The sequence below is a fragment of the Thunnus albacares genome, chromosome 17 (assembly GCF_914725855.1).
Source record: "Thunnus albacares chromosome 17, fThuAlb1.1, whole genome shotgun sequence".
Classification (NCBI taxonomy): Eukaryota; Metazoa; Chordata; class Actinopteri; order Scombriformes; family Scombridae; genus Thunnus; species Thunnus albacares.
The window spans coordinates 14,587,140-14,613,466 of record NC_058122.1 but is presented as its reverse complement, the minus strand read 5'-3'; the positions used below and the strand labels follow the sequence as shown (position 1 = coordinate 14,613,466).

The following is a 26,327-nucleotide window of genomic DNA, read 5'->3' as shown; positions in this document are numbered from 1 at the left end:
AAAAAGCCTTTGGCCTTCCGGAAGCAGCGAAATTTAGAGGGAATGGTCTAGTCTGGAGCACTTAAGTCAAGTTAGAAATAAACACCATGTGATTATAGGAAGTGAGGCAAATTTGCTTACAAATTAAAGCGTCAGAAAGTCTCTAAACGCACCAATACGCCATATCCGAAAGGGGAGGGTTTACTTTGAAGGTTGCAACCGGATGTGCGCTTTTTGCTGCAGGAACAGCAGCAGTCAGACGTGTGGTGTCACTGTCGGAAAACACGGGGATGCAAACAGGACTAAACAGTTCCTAACAACGGAGCCAAATCCAGCTGAGAAGAGGTGAAGCGGTGCCCGGTCCTTGCTGCCCGGTGAGTGAGCTGGATGTCCGACACGGGCTGTAGCCTCCTGCGGCGGGACTGAAGGTGAGAGCTCAGCCGCTTGGAGCCCTTCCTCTACATGCTGCTTGCTATTCATTCATTTCTCCTCCTGCTGGAACAGGTGTATGCCAAGAATTTGTCCGGTACGAGCGAATAATGTGTCAGTGTTGCGTCTTTTTTGCGCGCTGCCGTTGGATAAAACAAACTTTAAAGTTACCTGGACAGCATGACATGTAACAAGCAAAGGGTTTCAGCCATGGTAGCCTGCTAAACTAAAATATTTATATCCAAGATGGTACAGATAGAGTCCCTGCACGGGCCAAACACACACACATACTATATATATATGTGTGTGTGTGTGTGTGATATATATTTATATATATATAGGTTACTATGGGCCCTCTGCGTAAAAAGTGCTGCGGTGGCAAAAGCCTTCCTCCCCTCTCCTCCTCCTGTCAGGCTGATAGCTGATGGAGCCCCCGACATCATGGCACGCCTCACACAGGCTACACTGTTACTGCTGAGGCATTTCCTCCACTCCTGCCACAGCCAGGACACAGAAAGGCCACCTTCAATCAGCGTTTGGTAGAAAATAGTTTACCCACTTCATGGGACTGACACCTTTGACCTACAGTGTCAGAGTAAGCACTGACTGACAAGAAAAATGAAAATACCTTTACATTATAATGCGATTTAATAGCCTACAACAGTTTTGTAGTAAATATTTTCTATGTGAAAGTTCAATTCTTCTTCTGATCCAGCTCTATGGTAATATTTGAGGCTCTTGATTGTGGTATTTTTGTATCACATTGCATTGTTGTGTAGGATTTTTAATACTTTTCTCTACTACATACGTAAAAGAGTTTTGAATAATAATAATAATGATACAAGAACATCACAATGTACAGCCTCAGAGAGTATTGCATTGCATTACATGTGTTTCTATATTCCTCTGGTCACTATAAGGATGAGCACATGAGTTACAGTCAGACAGATACAGGATTTTTGAGGCGAATGCAGATATTTGAGTGTATAAAATCAGTTCATGATCTTTCATCACATTTATTACAGAAAAAAAAGCATTTTTAAACTTGTTATTTTTAAACAATGAAACACTTTTTCTTGAACAGCAGTATTTTTTATATGTACTGGTATTTAAACAATCACCAAATACAAGTCAACCACCCTTCAATTGCCACTACACCATATAATACCAGCAGGTGGTTGCAGGGTTTATGTATTAAGCTTATAAATTATTTAGCATGTTTTGTTACTGAATACTCTTCACACTGCTGGTTATGTGTATTTAGATTTTAGAGCACACAGGGATGCATTACTATATGACTTCCTCTACTACAGATATACGTTTTGAATGATTTTATCGGGTGTAACAAAGCCTAAAGTGTCTACACACACTGCCATTGAGTCACCCATAAAGTTTCCTCATAACTAAGCCAGACTGTGAAGAATCCAGAGGAACCTTGTTTTTCAGGCGTCTTTGTGGCCGGTCTCTTTTCAGCTGCCTCAGGCACGTTGTTCAGTGTTCAGCGTTGGCTCCTCTATTCAAATGTCAGCATGACAACTTAATTAATGTAGCCCATAGGTGAGAAGCTGAGACCCTGGAAGCTTGTGGCGTCTATACCCGCAGCTAAATTTCTATGGTGTAGGTTTCAAGTTCTTATTAAAAGTTCTCTTTTTGTCAGGCAATCTGTTAGAAGTTTGTAAAAAAAAAAAAGCAAAGTATTCTGCAGGTCACTGTGGGGCGGGGCTGGTTTTTGAATGGTGTTTCAATCCTAATGATGTTAGTCATTTGATAAAACAGTGAAAGGTCAGAGAGGAGAGGCAATGTGTGAGCGCACTGAGGTGTTGACAGCATAAAAAATGAAGCGAGAAGAAAGACGTGTGAGGACTTTGTCCTTTGACGGCCAAGCCGCCAGCCTGGACAGGCTCTATCAAACTAACCTGGGTGGCTCTGTAATCACATAGAGACCAAAATAACCACTGGATAATAGCACAGCAGTGAATATATTGTTGCTGTTATCAGGCTATTAGTTATAGTGGCATGTCATGCATATGATCCCAGCCTGTGTGTGGACACTGCATGTGTCCAGTCTGGCTTATTTAAGTATATCGGTCTGGTGCTTTTTAAGGCAGTTAGTATGCAAATAGTCCAGTTGCCGCTATGTTCAGTTGTAGTCTAATATTATGGCTTGCAGGATAGAGGATCTGTGACTTGGTACAAAAAACTTCACCCTCTTCTTTTAAATGATTACATTTTTAGATTTTTTTCCCCCTCAAAAATATGAAAAATATTATGAATCACTTGCAACTATTGTAGAAATGAAACAATTCAATTCAACAATTCAATTAGTTGACCAACAGAAAATTTTACGGGAACTGTTTCAGTTGAATTTTGATTTAGATTCATTGTGTCAGTCATTTATCAAGTAAAAATGTCAAACATTTTCTGGTTCCAGCTTGTGTGAATTTGCTGATTTCCTGTGTTTTATCTCATTTTATGTTAAATATCTTTAGATTTTGGTCTGCTGGTCAGACAAAACAAGACATCACTTTAGACTCTCAGAAGTTGTGATGGACAAATCTTTTGACTAGGCTAAAAGATTTATCAATTTATTAAAAAAGATAATGAACAGATTAATCGTTGATGAAAATAACTGTGGATTATTGACATCTGCAAAAAACAGCCGCCCCTTTTACAATGTGAATTGGTGAAATTCAGCAAAAAAACACACTACGCACTCCTGCTTTTTTTTTTTTTTTTTAATGTAAGCCAAATGATGGCCTACAGTACGTCTGTGTTCCTCCCCGAGGTCATGCCTCAATTTCGTGCCAGCAGACTTCCCGTCTGGGGCCTGGCATCAGGAAGTGGGGTGCCTGCTTAATCAAGCAGAGGTAAACATGCCCTGTGAGGAAAAAGGAGGGAACATTCCTCAGATAGAGTGGGGAGTACGTGTCAGAGTGTTCAGCCAACAAAAAAAAACAAGGTTACACAGATTCAGTGGGTTCCAAAGATACAGACACATGTGTCAAAGTTAAGAGAAAGGAAATTAATCTGTGAGTTCTCTGCAAGGAGATTAAACAGAAAGAAAAAACCCAGCAGACGTTCTCTAGCAAGTATGACTTTAATTACTTTTAGTGTTCTTTCAGCCTGAAAAGTAAGATCCCCTCCAAGCCTTTTCAAAGACGCTGCTGCAGCATCAAAAGAGAGAAGTTTGTCTCATCACACGATGCTCTCTCTCTCTGAAACAGACAAGTTAAGCGTTGGTGGTGTGACATGCTGATCCCAGTTCAGTGCTGATGGTGGTGACATCTGTTGGCTACTGATAACTGCCTAGAATTTCACACGAATGAAGTGGAGGGTGTTTGCACATGTCTTTGTGTGTGTACATACCTGTATGTGTGTGTGTTGTTTACAAAAGGTGGAGACACCCTTTAGTTACACACAATTACAGTATACAGAGACGCCGTGAATATGTGTGTGTGTGTGTGTGTGTGTGTGTGTGTGTGTGTGTGTGTCTGTGTAGGTAAGGAGAAGGTGGAGGCAAAGGAAAATGTGGCACAGAGAACTGCTGAACAAGTACAGAGGGAAGAGGGGATTCTGGGGTTGAGCTCTGCAGTAAGGACACTGCAGTAAATACAAGCACACACATGTGACAGAGGAGGTGAAGTGTAGGTGAGGATCTGTGCAGTATCTCTACAGTAAAGATGTGTCACGATGTCTTTTACACATTTGCTTGACCGTCACGTTCCTTTTTTTCCCTCTGATGTCCTCCCTTTTCATTTCCTGCACCTTTACGCTCTCATGCCGTGTCTGTCATCTTCTATGCTCCCTTCTTCCGCTTCCTATTCTATCTGCAAATCTCCACTTCCAGAGGATGGGCCCAGTGTCCCGGTTTCTGAGGAGATGTCACTGGGTCGGCTCCTGCGGCGTGCCTCCTCCAAGGCCTCCGACCTCCTGACCTTTAACCCTGGGGCGGGGGGCTCGTCGTTACGCTCAGGCCTGGATGGCGAGATCATTTTCTCCAAAAATAATGTTTGCGTGCACCCCGCAGAGCCCCTGCCTGGCCTGGCAGAGCACCACCCAGGTTAGTCTGCACTGATTTTCCAACTGTATTTTCTTTTGGTGTGAATGCAGTTGTTGGCCTGGCAGAAAACGCTTTTCCTTTAGTTTACTGTTTCCTGAGATTAGAAGGTTATAAATTATTGGACATAATCAAAGAGGGTTGCAAGTGCAGCCAGGCTTTAATGGCGCTCTCATTCTTGCTACTTTATTACTGTAAACCCACAATATTATTCCTAAGACTGCTGTTACACAGAGTGAAATTATTTAACCTCGGTCTACCTTATTTATGAATGTGAAGGAGGTAAGTAGGGCTGCGACTAACAATTATTTTCATTATCGATTAATCTGATGATTGATGATGAATGTAAGAAAATAGTGCAAATTTCAGTTATAATTTCTTAGAGTCCATAATGACATCTTTACATGTCTTGTTTTGTCCAATCAACAGTCTAAAATCCAAACTTTATCTGTTGAATATCATAAAAAAGCTTAAAATCATCACATTTGAGAAGCTGCAACCAGCAAATGTTCAGCATTTTTCTTTAAACAAAGGACTAAAACAATTATTCAGTTATTAAAATAGTTACTGATTAATTTTCTGTCGACTGACTAATCGTTGCACCTCTAGATGTATGATTCTGATGCACTGGTCTTAAAAATGAGTGCTAGTGGCCTGTGTTGTTGGTTGACATTTTTTAACTCATACTGGTATGAACACTCACAGCATTTCCTCAATTTCTTGATCCCTTATCTCTTTGATACACACCTATGATTCTCCACTATTGACTGCGTGTGTGTGTGTGTGTGTGTGTGTGTGTGCTGTAACAAGTCTCAAGTTTCCCTCTGTGTCGTCATAACTTTGTCTGGGTTATCTCTTCTCAGATTTCATGTCATTTCCTTTCACGTTACCTTTCTCAACATAATAATTCCTAAACTAACCACGCCCCCTGCAGGCTACCTTTGTGTGCACATGGAGAAGGACGAGAGCCTGGGCACCACTCTGATTCTGACCTGGGTGCCAAACTCCCGCATCCAGCGGCAGGATGAGGAGGCACTGCGCTACATCACCCCCGAGAGCTCCCCTGTACGCAGGAACGCACGCCGCCGAGGCAGACGGTAGGGAAGATCTCTTAAAGAATACTCTTTAAGATATTCAATTTGAGAAAAAGCATGCAGTTACAGTATAAAAACCACAGTTGCACTCAGATTAAAAACATTCTTGATAAAGTGTGCAGCCTTATTTCAGTATTATACATGATACTGATGCCATATTAAATCAACTACCCCCCCTCCAGACCCCACTCCCGTCCCCCAGCAGCCCAGGAGGAAGATGAGGACGAGGAAAGGAACATTACCAGCAGCACCTCTGCAGAGAGCCACAGTCTGGCTGTAGAAGCCGGAGCAGATGCCTCCTCGCACCAGCAGCAGCTGCCCTCGGCTGGAGAGGAGGGCGACGAAGGCTCCTGTGAGCTGTCGGACGAAGTGAGCCGCGACAGCACCATGGGTTCAGACTCAGACACTTTCTCCTCCCCCTTCTGTCTGTCCCCCGTCAGCGAGGCCCTCTGTGAGAGCAGCGGCTCTGTCTTCCTGGACAATGAAAGCAGGTCAGTGCGAGGGTTAACGTGAGCTTCATTCATGATCTATAGTATTATTTTCACACAGCAGAGTTAAGTTTAAGCTTAGTTTTGTCATTCAGCGGCAGGAAAATACATCAACAAAAAAACATCATGACCATTTTTTTTCGTCCCTTGTTCTCCACATCCGTAATTCCACTGCTGCCCTTCATATTATCAAAAATTATGTTTTGAGCACCTTGGTAGCAGAATAGTTGCATACCACATACTGTAACCAACATCCGCGGCTCGATACTGGCAGGAGACCTACTGTATGTTTCATACCCATCTCTCTCTCCCCTCATTTTGTGTCTGCCTCTGTACTGTCAACTTTTCAATAAAGTCCAAAAACATATCATATTTTTTGAACCTGTAATTAGAACTTTTGTTTAGCAAATATCTTGCAATCACTTTTTATGAAAGTCTACTTTTGTGACCACTGTAGACCAACTGTTGCTGCCGGTGCACTTTTTCTGTGTTTTTTGCACACAATTATTGACACTTCTCCTTTTACCATATCACATATGTTTGCAGTATGTATGAGTGATGCACCAGCAGTTCAGCCAGTAACAACCTGGCATCCCTATCCCACAGTAGTTCTGGTGGAGCTCTGAAGGCATGCTATCAGCTGATCCAGTCTTAGTTTGTGAATTATGTGTATTCAATATCTCAGTGATATATTTCTGATGGATTCTCATGACTACACTGATCTGGACTAGCTTAATTTTATTCACCTAAACTGCATCACACCTAGGTTAGGATATTTAATTGCTACCCCACTGTCAGACAGAAAAATATCAGCAGTTATCTGTGGTCATTTGTTATGCAAGTTCATTTTAAAGGATAGGTTCACAATTTTCAAAGTCTGTATTAAAGCAATAGCAAGGTGCACAAAGGCTGTAATCCTCCCCCATGTTCACACTGGCTATTAAAAGATCCCGTCCTAAAGAGTTTTCAATGTAAGTGATGGGACCTCGTTTAGAGCAAAAATGTATTAAAGCGTTTATTTAGCTAATATGCATATGAAGCTTCATCAGTTGGAGTTAGTTTTCAGTATGAAATTCCATCTTTGTGTCTTGACAGAGTGTTTCCCTGATGAGCTACAGTGGGAAGATAGTAACAAACTATTTTGTACTGAAAGGACTGTAAATTTGGAAGATATCCACTTGATTTGACTGATTCGGACTGCTGAAGCCTCTTTTTATTTGAATTTGAATACATCTTTGCACAAAAGGAGGACTGTGGATTTTGTCCCCCTTCACTTGTATTGAAAGTGCTTTAGGAAGGGATCTTTCAATAGTCAGTATGAACAGGAGGAATGATTACAGCTCGCCTGTTTCAATGTTCATACAGCACCTGACTATTGTTTTAAGACAGATTTGGAACATTGTGAACCTGTCCTGTAAAGGTGTTTTTTTACAGTTACCCTAAGCTGCCACAAGGTGGAGCCAAAGAGAAAAAAATTGATGTCATGAAGGGTGGTTTACACTCTGAGGCCACATGGTGGCTCACTGCTCTACAGCTGAATGTCCCAGAGGGAGTGAAAGCAGGTAGATGACCTCACTAGGCAGCACGATAACGTTATCAGAGTTCAAAATGGGTTCACTTACTTAAAGCAGGTCTCAACCTAAACATTTTATAATGTCACAGATGGCCCACAATCATTCCCCATATCCAACAAACTCTCAACCTCAGAGCTTCCAAAGCCTGCTCTCTAGTCAAGGGAGCCATCTGGACAGTGATTGTGTTGCTGTTCGGACCTCACGGCCGTTTGACTTTATGATTCCCTCCGTGGTCGTTTCCTCACACAGCTATTTGGCCTGACATGTTGCCCAGAATGTGAGCCTGTGTCAGTGTGTGTCAAAAAGAGAGAGAGTGAGAGTCAGTGTGTGTTTAAGCCTTTTTAACCACTCTCAGACCCCAGCTTGCTGTAAGTGCAGTCAGTGTGTGACTTGGCAACGTTCTCTGCTTCACAGCTTCTAACCTTTACTCTGTCCTCCTCTTCCTTCACTCCTCTGGGTTTCACTCACTGTTAGTGTCTGTCCTCAGCTCTCTGGCACTTTGTGTGAGTCCCCTTCGCCTGTTTTTCCCTTCCTCACTTGGATTCTCCGCTACCTGTCCATTCCTTCCACCCTTCATTTTGCATCTCTTCCTCTTGGTCATTCTCTCTGTTTTTCTCAATATTGTTTCTTTTGGTGTCGCCCAGCTCTCAAATTTCTCGCCCCCCTCCTCCCCACCCCCTCCTCCTCCCTTCCTAAAGTCTGTGTGAAGCCCTTTGATTCCCAGTGCTCCCGGGGTTGTTGTGCTGGGCTGAATGTCAGCTCTCCGGATTAGAGGACTGAAGAGAGTGGAGCAGCAGCCAAAACTCTGGAACCCACTCAATCTCTCTTTCTCTCTCTCTTGCTTTAATTGACACTGTTAAGGGGCCAGGAACTGGAAACATGTCACTTGGAATCATTCAAAGAGAAAGGGCCGCGTATGGGAGAGTGAGAGCGGATGAAAAGGGGGGAGAAGGAGGAGAGTGGAGGGAGAGGATAGAAATCCACAGCAATTTCTGTCCAGCTTTTTAACAAGTTTAACAGTAGTTTATGAAACCACTGTTGGCTGTCAGTGTGTACTACAATTAAATCCCAGGACAGTGGTTGCCAGCATTTTTGCAATGTCTACTTGTGACCACTTATCACTGGTTACATTATGTTTACTTGCTGTTACATGTTTAACCAGACTTTGAGTTCTGAAGAAATAAAATTATCCCGTAATTCACAAGAAAAGTCCTAAAAAAAAAATAACCTTTAATACATTTTTGTTTTTTTTCTGCTTTCCTAGCCTGTTAATCATCTCAGAGCCTCTCTGATATATCTAGCATCCTTTTCTAGAAGAGGCCTAGTGTGTGAAAAGTCATGGAAAAGAAGGCTTTTACAGTAACAACACTGTATGCTATTATGGTTCTGGGATTATTTGATACCTCATGATTAACAAATAAGAAAAATTGATGTCAGATTTTTTTTTTCTCCTTTTTCCAAACTCCAAACCGTACTGACCACTCTGCAGTGTGCGCCTGCAGAGCCCACTCCACCCGCTTGATCCAAGCCCTCCCTCGTCTCTCTGTTCACTCCAGGGATTAGCTGAAGGGCCTAGGAGTCCCAGGAGGCCTGTAGCACTCGGTCCCAGTTCTCAGTGTGACCAAACAGCTCTTTCCCTTGGGGTAAAGCCTCATATATGTGGAAAAAAAAGGTGTTATGGAGGGCCTCAGGGCAGTTTGATCTCACCTTGGCCTGGTGGGACATGCCATGTTACAGCAGCCTCCGTCAAAACAGCTTGTTTACATAATGTTCTCTCTGTGCAGTTTATGGCTTGGCTGCTGCCTACCGTACATTCACTGCCTACAGTACTTGAATAGAATTAGGCTGTTTACACTGACAGACGTTGTTAATCACTTGTTCAGTTTCCGCTTGAACGCAGCACAGAGGATGATCCACCCTAAAATACTGAGAATCATGTGCTTTCCCACCACGTTTTCCATGGTTTTTGCATTTTCATCTCAGCGCAGAGAAATATGCAAAAACCTTTTTTTCATATGTACGTAAATGTCTGCTTTGAATGGGCTCGCAGGCCTTGTAAACACCCAGGGCTCGACAGTCATTGGAGTGAGTGAAAAAATGAGTACAGTAGTCCTTTTTAAAAGAGCTCCTCCATATTTCAGGTTGCTTAACGCCCTTACCAGAGCTCTCTGTGCCTCTCTCTCTCGGTCTCCTAGTATTCCACAGTCTGGTTTGTGGCATGATACATGAGACAGAGAGCAGTAAATCACCAGATAGCAGAGGAAACTGTGCAGCTTGGATTGATCAGCCTTGTTATTTTCCCATCTGCTAACAGGGAAATGATTAGCCAGACATGATTGATTCAGGGTGTAATAGATTAGACCTGCCCTCCCCCGTCTTTTCAAAGTACCAGTTATCCACTCGTGTTTGCCTATAAAATTGTTGTAAATAGAAAATTGTTTTCGGAGTGAAAAGATGTGTTTTTATTTATGCAGACTTGTGAAATATTTTTTTTGTGTTAGAGATATAATAAACTGAATTTTGAATTGAATAAATTATTTTAATTCTCTAAACAGGCAACACTTATTTGATAGTGAGTAGCAAGCAAATAAGTTTATTTAGATGTCAACGTCTCAAGTGTCAGCGGGTTTAACGCATTTCTGTGTTGGTGTGTTTCTCAGCATTAGCATGTCTAGAGACGTGTTTGAGAGTGCATTATGGTCATTAGCTATGGTCCATTCACTTGTGTGCGTGAGTGTGTGTGTGTGTGTGCGTGCGTGCAGCGAGAAAGATGTTAAAAATGCCAGCCTGTAATTCTAACAATTCAGGAACTTGTGTGTGTTTGCAGCATACAGCATATTTGGCAGCATACATACTCATGTCTGTTGTCTGTGTTGTCACATGTGTGTGTTTCTCTTCTGTACATGTATATGTATAGTGTGTATGTGTGCTTGTGTGTCTCCTCCAGCAAGCAGAGGAACCCTCGGCTCAGGTTTCAGTGCCGGGAACAACATGCTGGCCATGGGGGAATGACAGGGGAAATTGTACGGCAGACAGTGTGATTTGTGTGTACAGATTTCCTTATGTGTGTGTGTGTATGTGTGAGTGTGTATGTGTGTCCTCAGAAGCCTCCATGCATTCCTCCCATTCTCAGCCTCTTGGCAGAACCATATTGAGACACAAAACAACAGGGCAGAACTCAGCTGGGGATAAGCCTATATGTCTGCACAATTACCACCGGGCTAAACAGGACTGGCCACTGTCTACATGATATTTATTATTAATGTCCCACATAGAGGAATGGCTCTGTTTTCCTTGTTCCTTGTGAGGCCAAGGAACTATGAAGAAGATATTTTTGTGCAAGGTTTCTGCATCTGCAGTCCTTTGATTTCGCGGAACACATGACTCAGTTCCCTTTTAGCACAATCAAACAAAAAAAAAAAGCCCTCTTTCATACCCAACCTCAAAAACTAAATCTAATTCCTGGAACCCATATTTTAAATAACCTCCAACCTCACTTCTCTGAAATCCAACTCAGATCTTAAAACTTAATTCACAGAAAATATCTCTGTCTTGTTTTTCCCAGGGAGCTGTGCGAGGAGTCCATGAACCACTCAGTAAGCTCCGCCTCCAGTCTGGACAGCCACGCCCCATCTGAAAGTGGTTGCCAGTCGCATGGCGCGCGGTGGGAGGAGCAGCAGAAGGTGCTGGCTCTGGAGCAGTTGTGTGGAGTTTTCAGGGTGGACCTGGGTCACATGAGGTCGCTGAGACTCTTCTTCAGGTCAGCTGGGAGTCCAGAAAGGTCACAGGGAGGTCATGAGGGGACACCTTGAGGTGTTGCTGTTTTGTAGGTTTCAGGACGGTTTGTTTTATGGTAATTAGTGGAAAATGAGTTGTGGGTATGATAAGAAATAAGTGAGCAAGAAGTGTTTTTTACTACATAAATAAATGAAGCATTCCTTAAAATTTCAAAGGTGGAAAATGTTTTGTGAATGTTATTTTCTGTTTATCATTCTTTATGGTGCTGTTGCAGTGATGAGGCGTGTACCAGTGGCCAGCTGGTGATCGCCAGCAGAGAGAGCCAATATAAAATCCTCCACTTCCATCACGCTGGCCTGGATAAGCTGGCTGAGGTCTTCCAACAGTGGAAGTGCTGCAGGGAAACTCAGCTTAAAGACCAGGTCAGGTTACAATCTTAAATCCAGTTTGGCATCTGGTTTTATTGAGAAATTAGAACTTTTTCAACCTCTTCCTTTGCTAGTCTTTACTTTTTTTTGCTCAACTGATGAAAAAAAAATCTGTTTAATCTTTCCTGACTCACAGTTTACCGTTTTCCATCTGTCTCTCTTTGTATCAGGTGTCAGATGAGAAATCCTGCATGCAGTTTTCCATCCAGAGGCCCACCCTGCCATCGGCTGAGACCCACCCAGAGGAGAGGCTTTATCGGAGGCTGGATGTCACCACCTGGCTACGTCACCTCAACCATAGTGGACAGGTGGAGGAGGAGTATAAATTACGCAAGGTAGATCATCAGGAGAGACTTTATCCATTTTATCCATGTAGTCATGCCTCACTTTTTTGTTACTCTTCTTTTTTTTTTGCATTTGCACACTGAAAGTCATTTTGAAAGTCAACCCTGCAGTGAACAACTTTCAGTTTTAATCAGCACCCCCATCTGTAAATAATGAGAGGGTTGCTCTTGGCCAATGTCCCCCTGTGAGTCATTTGGGTTCTCTCAATTTGACTCAGTTGAAGGTTTACCATCTGACTCAGCGGCAGTTAGACTGTGACCAAGACATTTCCTCAATAAACACGCACATGCAGTAAGAGAACCGTTTCATTTTTCACTGGACATATATACACTGTTTGTTTTGTAGAAGTTTCAGTTTTGCAGCATTTTGCAACACTCATGAAATAATACAACCACTTCAGTTTTGTAAGGTCACAGTGGAGTACATCTACACAGCTGTCTGCATGTCCTTGTTTGCATACAAGATAAGTTCACACAGTTATCCAGAACAGTAGAAGCGTTCCCTCGCTGTGTGCCCCCCTGTTTACCCTCTGAATGTTTGAGAACACTCCCTTTTGTGCTCACTGTGTTTGCTCACCTCCCACTATCCACCAGGCCATCTTCTTCGGTGGTATCGACCCATCCATCCGTGGCGAGGTGTGGCCCTTCCTGCTGCACTACTACAGCTATGACTCCAGCTCCCAGGAGAGGGAGGCCTGGAGACTGCAAAAACGCACCCACTATCATGACATCCAGCAGAGGAGGTGGGGAGAACGTGGAGAGAGAGAGAGAGAGAGAGAAAAAAGATACATGTGTGCTTGTTGTATCAGAGTAGGGAGATTTCCTGGTTGTTGATAACATCTGTGCCACGAAATGAAATTTTAAGTCATCCCAGGGATTATTTGCACATGCAATCTGGAAATCAATTAATTTTGAAATGTCTGACTGAGACGCTTTGAGATAAACTGTCACGTGGCTGCAGTATTGGCTGCCAAATGCTCAGTCAGTCAAACATTAAACCATATGTGAGTCTATTGTGGCTTCTCATCACAGGCGTTGAGCAATCAATAGGCACAATCAGGGAAGTGTAAAGGGGAGGTGTTGGGTGTAAAATAAAAGGTCTCTGGAGAAAATACATGTCAGCGCTTATCAGATCATACCCTCTTGTCAGAAGGAGGAAAAAAACAGCCGCGCTGGTATGCACGGACAAGCACACTCACACACACACACACACACAAGCACATCCGTTTCCACCCCACGACCAAAAGGTTGAGTGTGCACATATTTTCACGCGTATTGCCACTCTGTCTGTAATGAATATGATAATTGGACAGGTTTCATCTGTGTGGCCTATTAACATTTTGAGTACTTCAGAAAGTCTTATCCAAGTCAGGTAATTAGAGCCCTTGTTCTGACTCTAATGTGGATTCCTTTAAAGACCATTTGACTAGAGCAGCCTCCAGGGCTACTAGTTGATCATTAGGAACAAGGATACAAGTCTCTCTTCCTTGTTTCCTAACCTTGTCTCCTTCCCTTAGCTATGATAACTAAGCAGCTGTTCGTGGAAGCAATGCAGCTGTAGCAAGTAAGAAGTCATTTGATGAATCAAGCACTATGTAGTTATAAACACTGTATATACGATACACACTACACTGTATACAAAACACTATCTATATAAACACTATTATTGACATAAGTCAAAAGGCAATGAACAAAGTGACAGAAAAGAATGTTTAGTTCTTTTCATTGTGGGAAAAAATGGCACCAAATTGGTTGCATGTCGAGTTTTAATGCCTTCAAAACATTTGTCATATAACTTGCTGTATTCTGTAAATTAAAAAAATGTTCCCTCTGGTTGACATGAAGAGACCGTTATATTTATTATTTGGTGCACCAGCGACCACAAGGCTCTGCTTAGATTTATGGAAGAGAAGAGGAAGTTCACTTCTCTTTACCACTTACTCTTTTTTTTATTCATAAACGCACCTTTGACTGAACTCAAAATGTATCCTGATTCGGATCATTTTAAGCTCAAGTCTAAACAGTTTTTTATCACTCATGTAGCCATTAATGATCTGGTGCTTGTCATTTAGTTTTATTGGAATTTTATTGTATCATTTTTAGCGTTTTGTGCTGTTTTGTTTGTATTTCCTTGTTGAGTTTTGTATATTTTAAAGGCCCATGTAGGGATCGGTGTAAAACAACAATGCTCCTTTTTGATAATCCTATGTAAACACAAAAGAAAGATAGAAAGGTGGCGGGGGAGGGGCCACACACAGCACAGAAACTAAACAGTTGCGTGGCATTGCATCAGGTGTGCGCTCATTATTCCTTGTGGGGCCACATGGAAAATAAACAGTGTTAATTAAATCCCTTCTGCTTGTTAGGACTTGAGTACATTAGTGCCATACACAGAGTACATTGCTAATATAGTCCCTAACATTTAGAGGGATGGATGGCACTTTTATGGCTGTGGTGTTATCCTCCATGGGGTGCTTGATGGTGAAATACCCCCTCAGTCCACTGCTTGCCCACCCCCATGTTTTTAGTTCATTTGCAGCTAACCATTAGTTTTTACACTAGGGTGACATTTATGGTAAAGATTATTTGATAGCACTTTTTAAAAAAAATCCTAATTACCAGGCATTTCCTGAGAGACTGTACAGTAAAAACTTTCTTCAACTCACTTGCACTTGTCTTTTTAATCTATCATAACTGAGCAAGAAACAACAGGAAAACAGCTGCAGCATTTATTTTCTTTTTGTGCCTATACCATATCTAACTCTTATTTCATTTCTGCCTGGTGTTTGTTCAGGTTGTCCATGAGCCCTGAGGAGCACAGTGAGTTCTGGAGAAAGGTCCAGTTCACAGTGGATAAAGACGTGGTGAGAACGGACCGTAGTAATCACTTCTTCAGAGGAGAGAATAACCCCAATGTGGAGATCATGAGGTTAGACCACCTCTCCTCATTTTTCCCCCATTTCATTTGCTCCCAATTTCTATCTCTCTATCTCTTCCATCCTCTCCTTCTTTCACCCGCTCTCAATTCATCCTTATCATTCCGATTCTTCAGCCCAACGCACAGGCCTACCTATTCATTTCATATTCTGAACCCTGGGGGAGCTGCAAATGAGTTTCATGCTTTATTGACTCTGACTAAGCCGTCTGAGCACTTTTGATGCATACTCAGAGCTAATGGCTTTCTAAACGAGGAGCAAGAGGATTTAAATAGCATATTAGTTTAGTGACTCTCATTGAGGCTCCAGGTATTTGTCTAGGCATCATGTTTTATGCTGCGCCTGGGCAGAGTGATACCAGCGCTGCACATGTCCAGATGCAGAGCACTTATCTCATACTTTCTCATTTATCTCACATCTATTGTACTGACATGCAATCAGTCATCTTTTCTGCCGTGTCATTTGAGCTGAAGATGCTGGCATCCTCTTATCATTTTTTTTATCTTTAATTATCTAAACACAAACCCACCGCAGAGTCTGCTTCTCCAAAAAGCCAACCTCTCAGAAACTGATTTAGAAACTGGTTTGTTTTTCTAAATGACTTTTTTTTTTCCACTTTTATATATCCATCTATATATTGCACTACATGTCCTTAAGGTTTTCCCTTTGTTTTAACAATACTTAATTATGCATGAGCACTACCAGGGAAGTTTTCTTTCAAGTGGTATCCGTATAAGGAAAAAAAAAAAGAAAAAACAAAAAAGATCATTAATTAGCTCCCTGGTTACCAGTGGAGTCGGCATAGCAACCACTAAAGCAGGGCTTGTCATCTTTTTCTGGGTTTTAGCTGCAATGCTGAAACACATGTTGGATCATTCAGTGTGTTTGGGTGGGACCGTACTTTTCAGCGGTTTTGGCTGGGCTGCAGGGTCTTGAACATGTCAAAATAAGAGACTGTCAAAAAATAAATAAATAAAAAGGGAAAATTTGTAATTTTTCGGACACTATATTGCCCTTTCATAAGTGCCGTTTGCTGCAGAGATGTTTTAACAGCCCTAAGATGTCCGTGGTTGTTCTTGCTCCAGGCGAATTCTGCTCAACTATGCAGTGTTTAATCCTGACATGGGCTACTGCCAGGGCATGTCTGACCTGGTGGCCCCCCTGCTCACTGAGATCCAGGATGAAAGCGACACCTTCTGGTGCTTTGTTGGCCTTATGGAGAATACCATCTTCATTAGCTCACCACGGGACGAAGACATGGAGAGGCAGCTGGTAGGATGTGTGTGTGTGTGTGTTTGTGTGTGTGTGTGTGGCAAATGTCAGATTTTATCATAGAATAAGAATGCTTAAAATACCACCAGAAAATGCTTAGTTGTGTTTGTAAGACCTCTCTGACCTGCCTCCAGATGTACCTGCGGGAGCTGCTGCGTCTCATGCTGCCCCACTTCCACCAGCACCTGACCAGGCTGGGGGAGGACGGCCTCCAGCTGCTCTTCTGCCACCGCTGGATCCTGCTCTGCTTCAAACGGGAGTTCCCTGACACGGAGGCTCTGCGCATGTGGGAGGCCTGCTGGGCACACTATCAGGTCAGGGCAAAGTCCAAACTGCTCCTTTGCATACACAAGTTCGTAAGAAAAACTTTGTGTATATGAGTATATGGAACTGTATTCTGTTTAACTACAGCACCAGAAATCTGACGATTTGTCAGGAGGATGCAAAATGCAGTTAACATTGTCTGCAACAGAAAGAGTCCATGTAATTCCTTTAAAGCCTATTATAATCCTCCTAAATGCCTATAAAATGTCATATTACTTGGTCTCAAAGGGGTTTAATGGTTGATTCTTTCAGTAAAGATTCAACATATCATTTTTTTTACTAATGTTAAATACTTCCTAAAAGCATAACAGCTTTTAATTTTAAAGATTTTAAAAAGTGACACTGTAAGTAAATATAGTTGTCTTTCCAACCTCTAATGCAGGTTTTTTTCAGCCGTTCTGTCTTGTATTTGGGGTCTAGTATCATGTCATGTTCACTGCCATGACACAGAGCTTAACACGTCTTCTTGCTGTCGCAGAGTCAAATATCACTTATTCTGCTTCGTGCCATCTGTTCATACTCCCTGCTAGATGTGCTGATCTTCAGCTACAGGTGGCGATGGAGGAGATAGGAGAGTGAAATCTCAGTTTAGACAGTTGAATGTCACATACTGGACTGACCAAAAGCAAAAAAAAAAAAAAATCTGATAAATATCTGATTTTTAGCTCTTGTCATTTGAAATGTTTAGACTAACTGACACTCAAATATGTTGTTGGGAGGTGCAGTTTGAAATCAAGATGTTGGCTTGGTTACTCATATTGTTGTATATAACTCATACTTTTGTAATAAAAAGTAAGGTAAAATATATAACTCTGGGTACATTACCAGTGATAATCGAAGTGAACAATGCAGAGATCTTTGAAGTCGTTAATCTCTCAAAGGTTCCTGCAGATTTATAGAATTTATTTCATGTTGCAATAAAACATTACTTCCTATTTACACACAAAACACTGTACAAAGTCTCAATCCTCCAAGTTGTTCCATTACCTTAACCTTTTTTTTCAAACCTTGCATCTCTAAACTTACATTTTCTAAAAGTATAACATTAATATCTTCCTAATTTGTATTTTCCTTGAACTGGATTTCAGTGTTAATTTTCATTGTGCCTTCAGTATCAATTCTTTGTCTTTCCTTGTTTTGTGGTAACCTTCAGCTTGTTCCCTGCAGCAAGGTCATGACTGAATACACAGATCTGACACAATCACAATAATATCTGTCTGTTAAGCCCCCCAAAAAGCTGATACTCTTCTTGCTTGCTCAGTATGTGTTTTTTTTCACCACCATGGCATTCACCTTATGAACAACTTGTTCTTTATTAACTGAAAGTCAATAACCTCTCCCCCATTTTTTTATAGACGGACTACTTCCACCTGTTCCTGTGTGTGGCCATCATCGTTCTGTATGGGGAGGATGTGACAGACCAGCAGCTCGCCACTGACCAAATGTTGCTCCACTTCAGCAACCTCTCCATGCATATGAATGGAGAACTGGTGCTACGCAAGGTATCACAGTAAAAGCTCTTGGTTTTGTCACCTTTATGTAATGTTTAAGCTGTTTCATTTTGCACCTCTGTACACCCAATATACATGGGTGTCCCTTTCTCTTGAAATATTATAATAATCTTGACTTTATGATCATACTCATGACAATCCCTCCACAGTCTACTGCATTACTATATATTCAATTCAGCTCAGTGTTTTGTTTGCATCATGGGGCCCTGCTCAATGCTGCAGCAAAGCAGCTTTAATATACTGTAACCTGCCCACAGAGGCCTTGAGGTGCTAAATGGGATGCTGCCATGCTATGCAGAGGATTTATGATCTGCATCCCCGCTACTGTGTCTCTGCCTGCTTTCTCATGTTTATGGATGCTGTGTTAGTCCAGCTGCATCCACGGGCAGTGGGTTCATGTTAGCATGCAGCTGGCGTTACTCCTTTTTTTTTGTTGCCAGAGATTTTGCATCCAATGTTTTAAGAGCAGGCAGGCCGGCTTATTACCTTCAGGTAACACAGCGCAGTGCTGACCTTGACAGGGTTTTGTTATCCTTTTTTTGCTGGAAGTCAAGGCTATTGATCTATTTTAATGTTTTAAACCACTTTATTTGAAATCTGCAACTAGCTGTTCTGCATCCACTGACTTTTGTTTCTTGTCAATCCAAAGCTCCTTTCACCCCGTCACATTTACATATTTTAGCTCATCTTGCCACTTTCGTCCCGCTCCTCCAGGCCCGCAGCCTTCTCTACCAGTTCCGCCTCCTACCCAGGATCCCATGCAGCCTACATGACCTCTGTAAACTGTGTGGCCCTGGGATGTGGGACAGCCGCTACATCCCCACTGTGGAGTGTTCTGGAGAACACCCGGACTCACAGAGCTGCCCCTATGGAGGCACCCCCACCCCACAGCCCTCCTCGCCCTCCCCTTCATCCACACCCTCGCCCTCACCAAATTCCACCCCTGAGCCTCCACTGGAGGGCAAGAGAGGCTCCAAAACCCGGGATATTTTCACCTTCCGGAAACAGCCCTGAGGTGGAGGTTGTGGGGAGCTTTTGCTGGTCTTGGCTCCTGTTAATACAGCAAGGTTTGGATCCATCAGCTGGATTCCTGAACTATTTGCTGCCCTCTAACTTCTCCCTGCTTTTAGTTTGCAATCACTATCTTACTGAGGATTTTTTTTTTCCACTTGATCCTTTCATGTGGTGCAATGTGGAATACTGCCTTACCAGAATGTTATTTGCAACGTTCAGTATCACATGAATCTGTGATAAGGACGGTTTGATGCTGGACAGGCCAGAGGTCAAGAAGCTGCTTTCCTTTTGAAGCAGAACGGACAATCACCAGCCACTATGTTGGTTCTAGTCTGCTGCTGGCTTGGCATACTTCCATGGGCTTTGTGGGCAGGGGTCGCATCAGGGTCTGAGGCAACTGGCCCAAATTCATGCAGACTCTGACCAGAGGGTTAAACAGAACTGGGAATCCATTCACAGGACTTGAACTTGAACTTTTAAATATGTTCCTGTGCTCTCACAATGGCATATTTGTGTGAATATCAAATTATATGTGCATATCTCAAGTCTGAGCAGACATTTTTAAAATGAAATCCAAACCTTTGGTGTTAACAAAGAAGGGTTCAACCTACAAATAGGAATATAATGAATTACTGGTACTTTTTAAGTTGGTTTAATTTCATTTTCAGAATGAATGTTTGCGTTTATATCAGCAATTACAAATATTTAGCAATATTATATCCTTGCATGAGCGATTCTTTAAATATAGAGGGCACAACTTGTTTCTTGGAAAACACTTCAGGCCCAAAACAGAAGTAAGAATGTGTTTACATAGGGCTCTGCATATTTCGGCATCAGATTGTGGTTAAGAACATTCTCATAATTTCTTTCAACTTGTGTTTCCCGGGAGGCAGGAGGAAACAAGCCATATGTTTCCTTCTGATAAAGTCTGAGACACGGACGTTCATGTTACCTGTTGAGCAATGGGAGCTTTACTGTGTACACATTACCATCATAACATATAATATGAATTTCCTGTCTGAGGTGTTGGATGGATATGACATCGGTGTCTGCCAAAGAGAGCATAGTTCATGGTTTTATCCCGACAGAGAAATTGATTGCCTTCTGTTTTACTTGAAGTCTTGTCATATGTGTTGAACCATGTTTAGACAGGGTTGTGAAAAATCGTCAGCACAGTGTTATTGTTTTTTTTTTTTCCCCCCCTTCAGCGTTCTCTCCACTTTCATCTCGAAATGAACGACAATGTCGACAACAGCGCACTATCAACACTTAAGTATCGGTCCACATGAATGTATCTTCTGTTTGCTTCTTTCTCACTCGACGACAAGAGCGTCAAAAAGTCTTTGGTGTGCGTATGAGTGTGTGTGTGTATAAACTGGAGTGACCTCTAAACATCTGGTAATGAGTTGGAGAACAGCCGTAGAGGGCCTCCCCCCTGACCAGTCTCTTTAATTATAGCAGTCATCGTGAAGAGAACCTAGAAGAGAAAGACAGAAGAAAGAAAAGCTGGGCGGTGTGGGCGTTTTAGAAAAAAAAAAAAAAAAGACAAGAGAGATGGAGAGGAAAGGGTAATTTTGAAAGCTTAAAGCTTCACACAGGGATGTACAGTGATCTCTAGCTTGCCTCTGTGATTTGCAAGTCCCAGATGTAAAGATGGTCTCCTCTCTGAGGCTTTCCCCTGAGAGCTATTGAGTGACACTCCTGGGGGTGAAAACATGTTCAAATTGCTGCTAAAATGTAACATTAAGACCTTCAATCAGCGTCGCCCCCCCTACCCCCTCACCCCCTCTTGTTCTCCCACCGCCTCTCTGTCTCTCTTCTGCTCTCTCACTGTCTCACCCAGCAAGCAGTCTCTGCAAATGACATTCATAACTGCTCCTTTTCCCTATTAGTTATCATGTGCAGCTGCTCACTGGAAATGCCCGGAGAGTTTTGAAGATTGGGTGGCCCGCGTTAGAGCGAAGCTAAATCTGCGATGCACAATGGGAAAGTAATCAAACTGTGTGTGTGTGTGTGTGTGTGTGTGTGTGTGTGTGTGTGTGTGTGTGTGTGTGTGTGTGTGTGAGTGAGAGAGAGAGAATCTATGATCTCATGAATTTTATTAAAATCATCATTGAAATCACATTGTCTGCACAGGCACTGTAAGTCACAAGCTTAATTAAAGACTACTCCTATTTAAAGGGGTTGTGATCAGTCATCACTGAATGTACAATGTTGCTGTTCAGCTTTATGATATGTTGATGTATTTACTGTACACATCACAAAAAAGGAGCCTATTCTTATTCTTGGTATTAATAAAAAAAAAAGAAGAAAAAAGCTGTACTTTCATGTACTTTCTAGGAAATGTTTTACTGAACACACAAAATGTTCCTGGCAAGGAATTTATAAATGCCATTCTGACAATAAATGACTGATTTTGATCTTATACCAAGTAAAACAAGGCCGGGACTCACACTGACACCACCAAAACTTTTCATCATTAAATACTGCAGAGGTAAAAGCATGAAGTGTATGTATTTTATTTATAATTCATTTACTGAATACACGCATCAAGACTGATTTAGAAATATGCTTATAATCAACTGCCTGCTGTATGTTAATGGATTATCATAAATCACAAAGTCAAATGGCATGCATTAATAGTAAAATAAAAAAAAGATAGTGACTCAGTAATGGGCAAATTCTCCAGAGGCAAATGGTTAAAAAATATTATAAATGATTAAACAACTATGCTAATCTAAAGATGCATTCACAGTATAAATACATTTTTGATATCCACAATAAAATGATAATATTAGGGATGCAACTAATGATTTTTTTCATTATGGATTCATCTGTTGATTATTTTCTTGATTAAATAATTAACTGTTAAAATGTCCAAAAATGATGGAAAATGTTTGATGATGTGATTTCCTAAAGCCTAGGATGCAACATAAGATGTCATGCTTTGTCCCGACCAACAGTCCACAACCCCAAATATATTCAGTTTACCATCATAGAGGACTAAAGAAACTTGAAAATATTCACATTTAAGATGCTGGAACAAGAGAATTTTACCATTTTTTGCTTAAAAAAATAGTGGTGATTAATTTTCTGTCATTTGACTTATCAATTAATTGCAGCTCTAAATAATATTAATACTTAAGGAATCAATGTGTGCATCCCTACTTACATAATACAGACATACATACAATTATTATAGACATACTGTATATAAATATTTGTTCTCATATTTTCTTACCGTTATAATGTCCACACAGTTTGTCCCTGGTCACCAAAACTCTCTTCTCTTTAGCTTCTGGAGACGACAGTTTATTCTATGCGTCCATTTTCAAACTTCAAGGTCAAATTCTGCCCAAAAACAGAATTAACATTGTGCCATTCCAGTGACTTAAGATGACAAACAGATAACTGTCTCCTCCACCTGGAAATCAGAGCATCAAAACCTAATGATATTATCAGGCGAGATGGCCAAATTATCTGTTTGTGATATTAAATGTCAGTCGTATCTACCATAAGTGACAAATAAGGGATGATGTCAAATTTAAAACACAGTATAACAGTAGCACAAATAGAAAAGAGTCATCAAGTTTGCTAACATTAGCCACCGTAAGCTCACTGGTAAGTCTGTAGAAGCAAAACCAGTGCATTGAAATGAGAAAGTGTGTGCTTTGAAATTCACCTTTTGTGTCATAAGAGGAAAAATATGTTTAAATATGTTTTTGACAATGTCCAGAAAGTTGTTCTGTTATGTACTCATGGAGCAGCTGCAGGATTTGTTTTGAGATGACATCACATGGCGAGACTTGTTAAAAGTCACATTTTAAAACTTAACTTTACAACATGAAAAGTAATGTGTTACTTCAGTTCTAGGCTGCAGAAGGCAACAGCAATGTGAAAATGCTTCACAAAAATGCCTCTTATCTTATATTACATTGTGTAATTGACTCTGAACCAGTCTTACTAGAGAGTGTGGAGGCAAATTCCTGAAACTGTTGGTTATCTAACAAGCCTTACTTCAGCAACTGAGCGCACCTGAGGCAGGACAGGAGAAAAACACCGTTGTGTCAGCAGAAAGCTAACCAGTTCACCTGGAGTAGCCTCACAACAGCAGGAAAAAAATAGACTTTAATAGGAAGATTCTGAACAATTGTGTTTTTGCTTGATGCACACAAGGACAACCTAAAGCTAAAATAATGCATAATTTATTTAATTTTACTGATGTTTCTCATGTTTGCACCAAAATGTTCAATTTTAGTAGTATAATTGTATTGTTTATCAGGCCTTGACAAGGATTCAAGCAAAAACTTTGTCTTTTCATAACTCATAAATACATTTTTACCTCTCTAACATTTTTAATACAGTTGTAGTGACATGTAAGACTCTACTTCCCAAATTTCAGAAATCCCCAAAACCAGCTTTTGTAATTCCAATCCAACGCACTGCCACTCCTCTATTACCCTAAGCAGCTATGAAATAAGATGTTGTTTTGCAGTGTGCCTTCCTTTAACTCTGCAAAGATGATAAAGATCAGGTGTGAATTTTGTCTCACGGGGGATTTCCATTCCAGCTTTCTGACAAACAATATAAGGTCTCCCATGAGAAAGGCAGCCAAGGCAGACGGTGTGTTTCTAAGAGTTTAACCCTCAACGCTTGAGAACAGTCTTATCAGGCTCTGCTGTTTGTTGTGGCTGTTTGACAGTATGTGTGTGTGTGATGGCTCAGGCATTTGACAGTGATCAACTGACTGTCGCGGACAGCTGTGGAGATAGCATCAGACACCGTCGTCAGGTGGCTGGCTCCTTGAAAATGAAAGGAAGACTTGGGCTGTCAGGCCTCTTTGGGGAATAGCTCTGTCACCACAGGTATTCTAGTTTAGTCACCCAGAATGGTTATAGGAAACCAAAACTTACACCGGTTTGCTCTGGAAGACTCATGTTGTGATGGTGTCTTTTGGCCACACTCCTATAGTGCAGTGACCAAAGCGTTTGTCATCCCAAGTGACACCTGAAACTCCCTTTTAGTGTCTCTCTGTTTTAATCTCCTCACAATATTAACCACACTGATTAATGCAAGAAGTCACTGGGATGAGTGTAATAGGTTTCAAAAGGAAAATGAGTTGGAAATTACCTTAACCTATACCCTGAGATTGCCCAGGGACCTAATCCATTGTAAGCAATTCTCTACTGTACGTGTGATTATTCTGCTATCCAGAGACCCCGCTGCCTCTGATGTGGGGGCTGGCCTGCCTGCAATTACAACCCATTAGCCCCTGATTGATAGCCTCTCTGAGGGCTAATGCATTTCTATTGCAGAAAACAAGATAAAGGGAAAATGACAATAAATACATAAATGAATAAAACGCCATTTCTCATTACTCAAATCTTTGGCCTCGTTGTGTCCTTTGAGTAACTAAAGCAGTTTTTATCCACTGTATATGTGGATAACTGTGTAAACATGGATAACCCTCCCTAATGTGAAGTCTGCCTGAGCAGTGCACGTTGGAGGCACTTTGCTTATTTCCACACAGTGTTAGATTAAAGAACGTTCAGTGCGTTGTTATGATTGATAAGATCTGTGGTATAACAGTAAGACGAAAATGTGTGTGAAAGATAATTCCCGACCCGTTGTCCCTTTTGTGTTACAACCTCACAATCTGCTGCCTACAGTAACACATGCATGTTGTAAAATCATTACTGTATTTTGCATAAAAGTACTCATGAGGTAAGACTAACAACACATTCTTATTTTCTCTCTGAGCACTTTCATCTGCCAACAATGTCAAGTTTAGCTCACTGCTCAAATATGTTTGGATAGCTTGGGTCATCTAGCACCTTACCTACGCACAGCTGATCAGTTTGAATTTCTCCCCAACAGTATGTAGGTCTCATTCTGCCCTCTGTGAAACAAGACAACATCATTCAGAGTCACAGTTGCTGTTACTTAAGTGTTTTATTCATTAAATAAATAAATAAACAAATCTTATTAAACCTTACATGGCCTCCTCCTTCACTAACACCTTAAGGATGGAACTGTTGGATCCACAAGTCAAACGTTGGATTTCCCTCTGGAATATTAAACAAACAAAAATGAGCTGACTGGCCTTGAGGGTGATACAGATTGGTCTAAGTCATTGGTTCTCAAAGTGGGGTCCAGGGACCCCCAGGGGTCCTTAAGGGAGTCCCAGGGGGTCCCCATAAAAATGGGGAGTAGTTCAAGGTTCACTGATATTCTCTTCACTAGAAGTTAGCACAATGTATAAGAATGAATATTCTGATCAGAGGTTTTACTCTCTCCACCATTATCTCCCCACCTACAGTATAGACAGTTATGGAATTCTCTACTAAATTATATCTAACAATCGTCTCTTGTCCCCTTGGACAAAAATCTTATCAAATGGGGGTCCATGGCTTGTTACACATCAATTTGCGGTACCTCGACATGAAAAGGTTTGAGAACCAATTGTCCAAAGTACCAATGGTTCAACTGTCAACTGCAGGACTGATCAAGACTAAGCATCACACTATAATTGCAACATTCAATAAACAACATCCAGTGTTATATCATAAATATGAATATAACTATTTTAATTTAAATTGCCAAAATCAAAATGTATCCAAAGTCCTTATTTGGTTGTGTATAGCTATCGTTAAATGTACAAAATTATACTGTTCCCTTAGCAAGTGTTCAAATGTCCCACTCATAACGTTTTTTTTAAATTTTTTTATCTGTATTGGTAAAACATCCTACTCATAAGGGTTGAAGTGTCCCTGCTACCATGACAGTAACAGTAAACTAACATTAGTCATGCAGTTGACTTAACCCAGGTTGTAGCTGTTGGTTAGCCATGAACAATATACTTTTCACTTGCTAGCTAGTGAGCTAATGGCTAATGTCAGTATAGCTAACACTAACGGCAGATTAACACTGATTAAAATACATCTCTAGCCAAAAGAAAGACATGACTGTTACATAACTTGCTAACACACAATCTATGTACCTTGTGTTTAGCGTGCATGGAGAAATTAAAACTCATCTGACTCATCAAAAACATGAGTCATATTAAAACTTAGTCAGGTTTTGAACATGGGGTAGTGGCACAATACTTTTTTTCACCTGTTTTCACAGATGAAAAAAAA

General features: G+C 41.3%; 1 protein-coding gene across 5 annotated transcripts; it reads left to right on the top strand.

Moving 5' to 3' along the window:
- Positions 1-217: 217 nt before the first annotated feature.
- On the top strand, positions 218-21,440 carry tbc1d16 (TBC1 domain family, member 16). Of its 5 annotated transcripts, none has more exons than XM_044332065.1 (14): positions 218-353; positions 3,908-4,056; positions 4,256-4,468; positions 5,400-5,562; positions 5,742-6,050; positions 11,187-11,381; positions 11,634-11,781; positions 11,958-12,122; positions 12,726-12,874; positions 14,926-15,060; positions 16,153-16,339; positions 16,474-16,653; positions 18,019-18,165; positions 18,889-21,440. In XM_044332065.1, exons 3-14 carry the CDS (start codon positions 4,288-4,290, stop codon positions 19,186-19,188), a joined length of 2,259 nt encoding a protein of 752 aa, XP_044188000.1. In that variant the 5' UTR covers positions 218-353; positions 3,908-4,056; positions 4,256-4,287; the 3' UTR covers positions 19,189-21,440. The 5 variants fall into 5 exon arrangements, with proteins under 5 accessions (XP_044188000.1, XP_044187998.1, XP_044188002.1 ...); XM_044332063.1 differs by having other exon boundaries at positions 218-407; XM_044332067.1 differs by having other exon boundaries at positions 218-407; positions 18,824-18,895.
- The last annotated feature ends 4,887 nt before the right edge of the window (positions 21,441-26,327 follow it).

Excerpts from the sequence above, each read along its gene's own strand:
- tbc1d16 (XM_044332066.1), top strand. The coding sequence starts at position 4,288 with ATGTCACTGGGTCGGCTCCTGCGGCGTGCCTCCTCCAAGGCCTCCGAC. Across the intron at positions 5,563-5,741 it reads GCACGCCGCCGAGGCAGACG|ACCCCACTCCCGTCCCCCAG; the intron begins GTAGGGAAGATC and ends CCCCCCCTCCAG. Across the intron at positions 16,654-18,018 it reads CCTGCTGGGCACACTATCAG|ACGGACTACTTCCACCTGTT; the intron begins GTCAGGGCAAAG and ends ATTTTTTTATAG.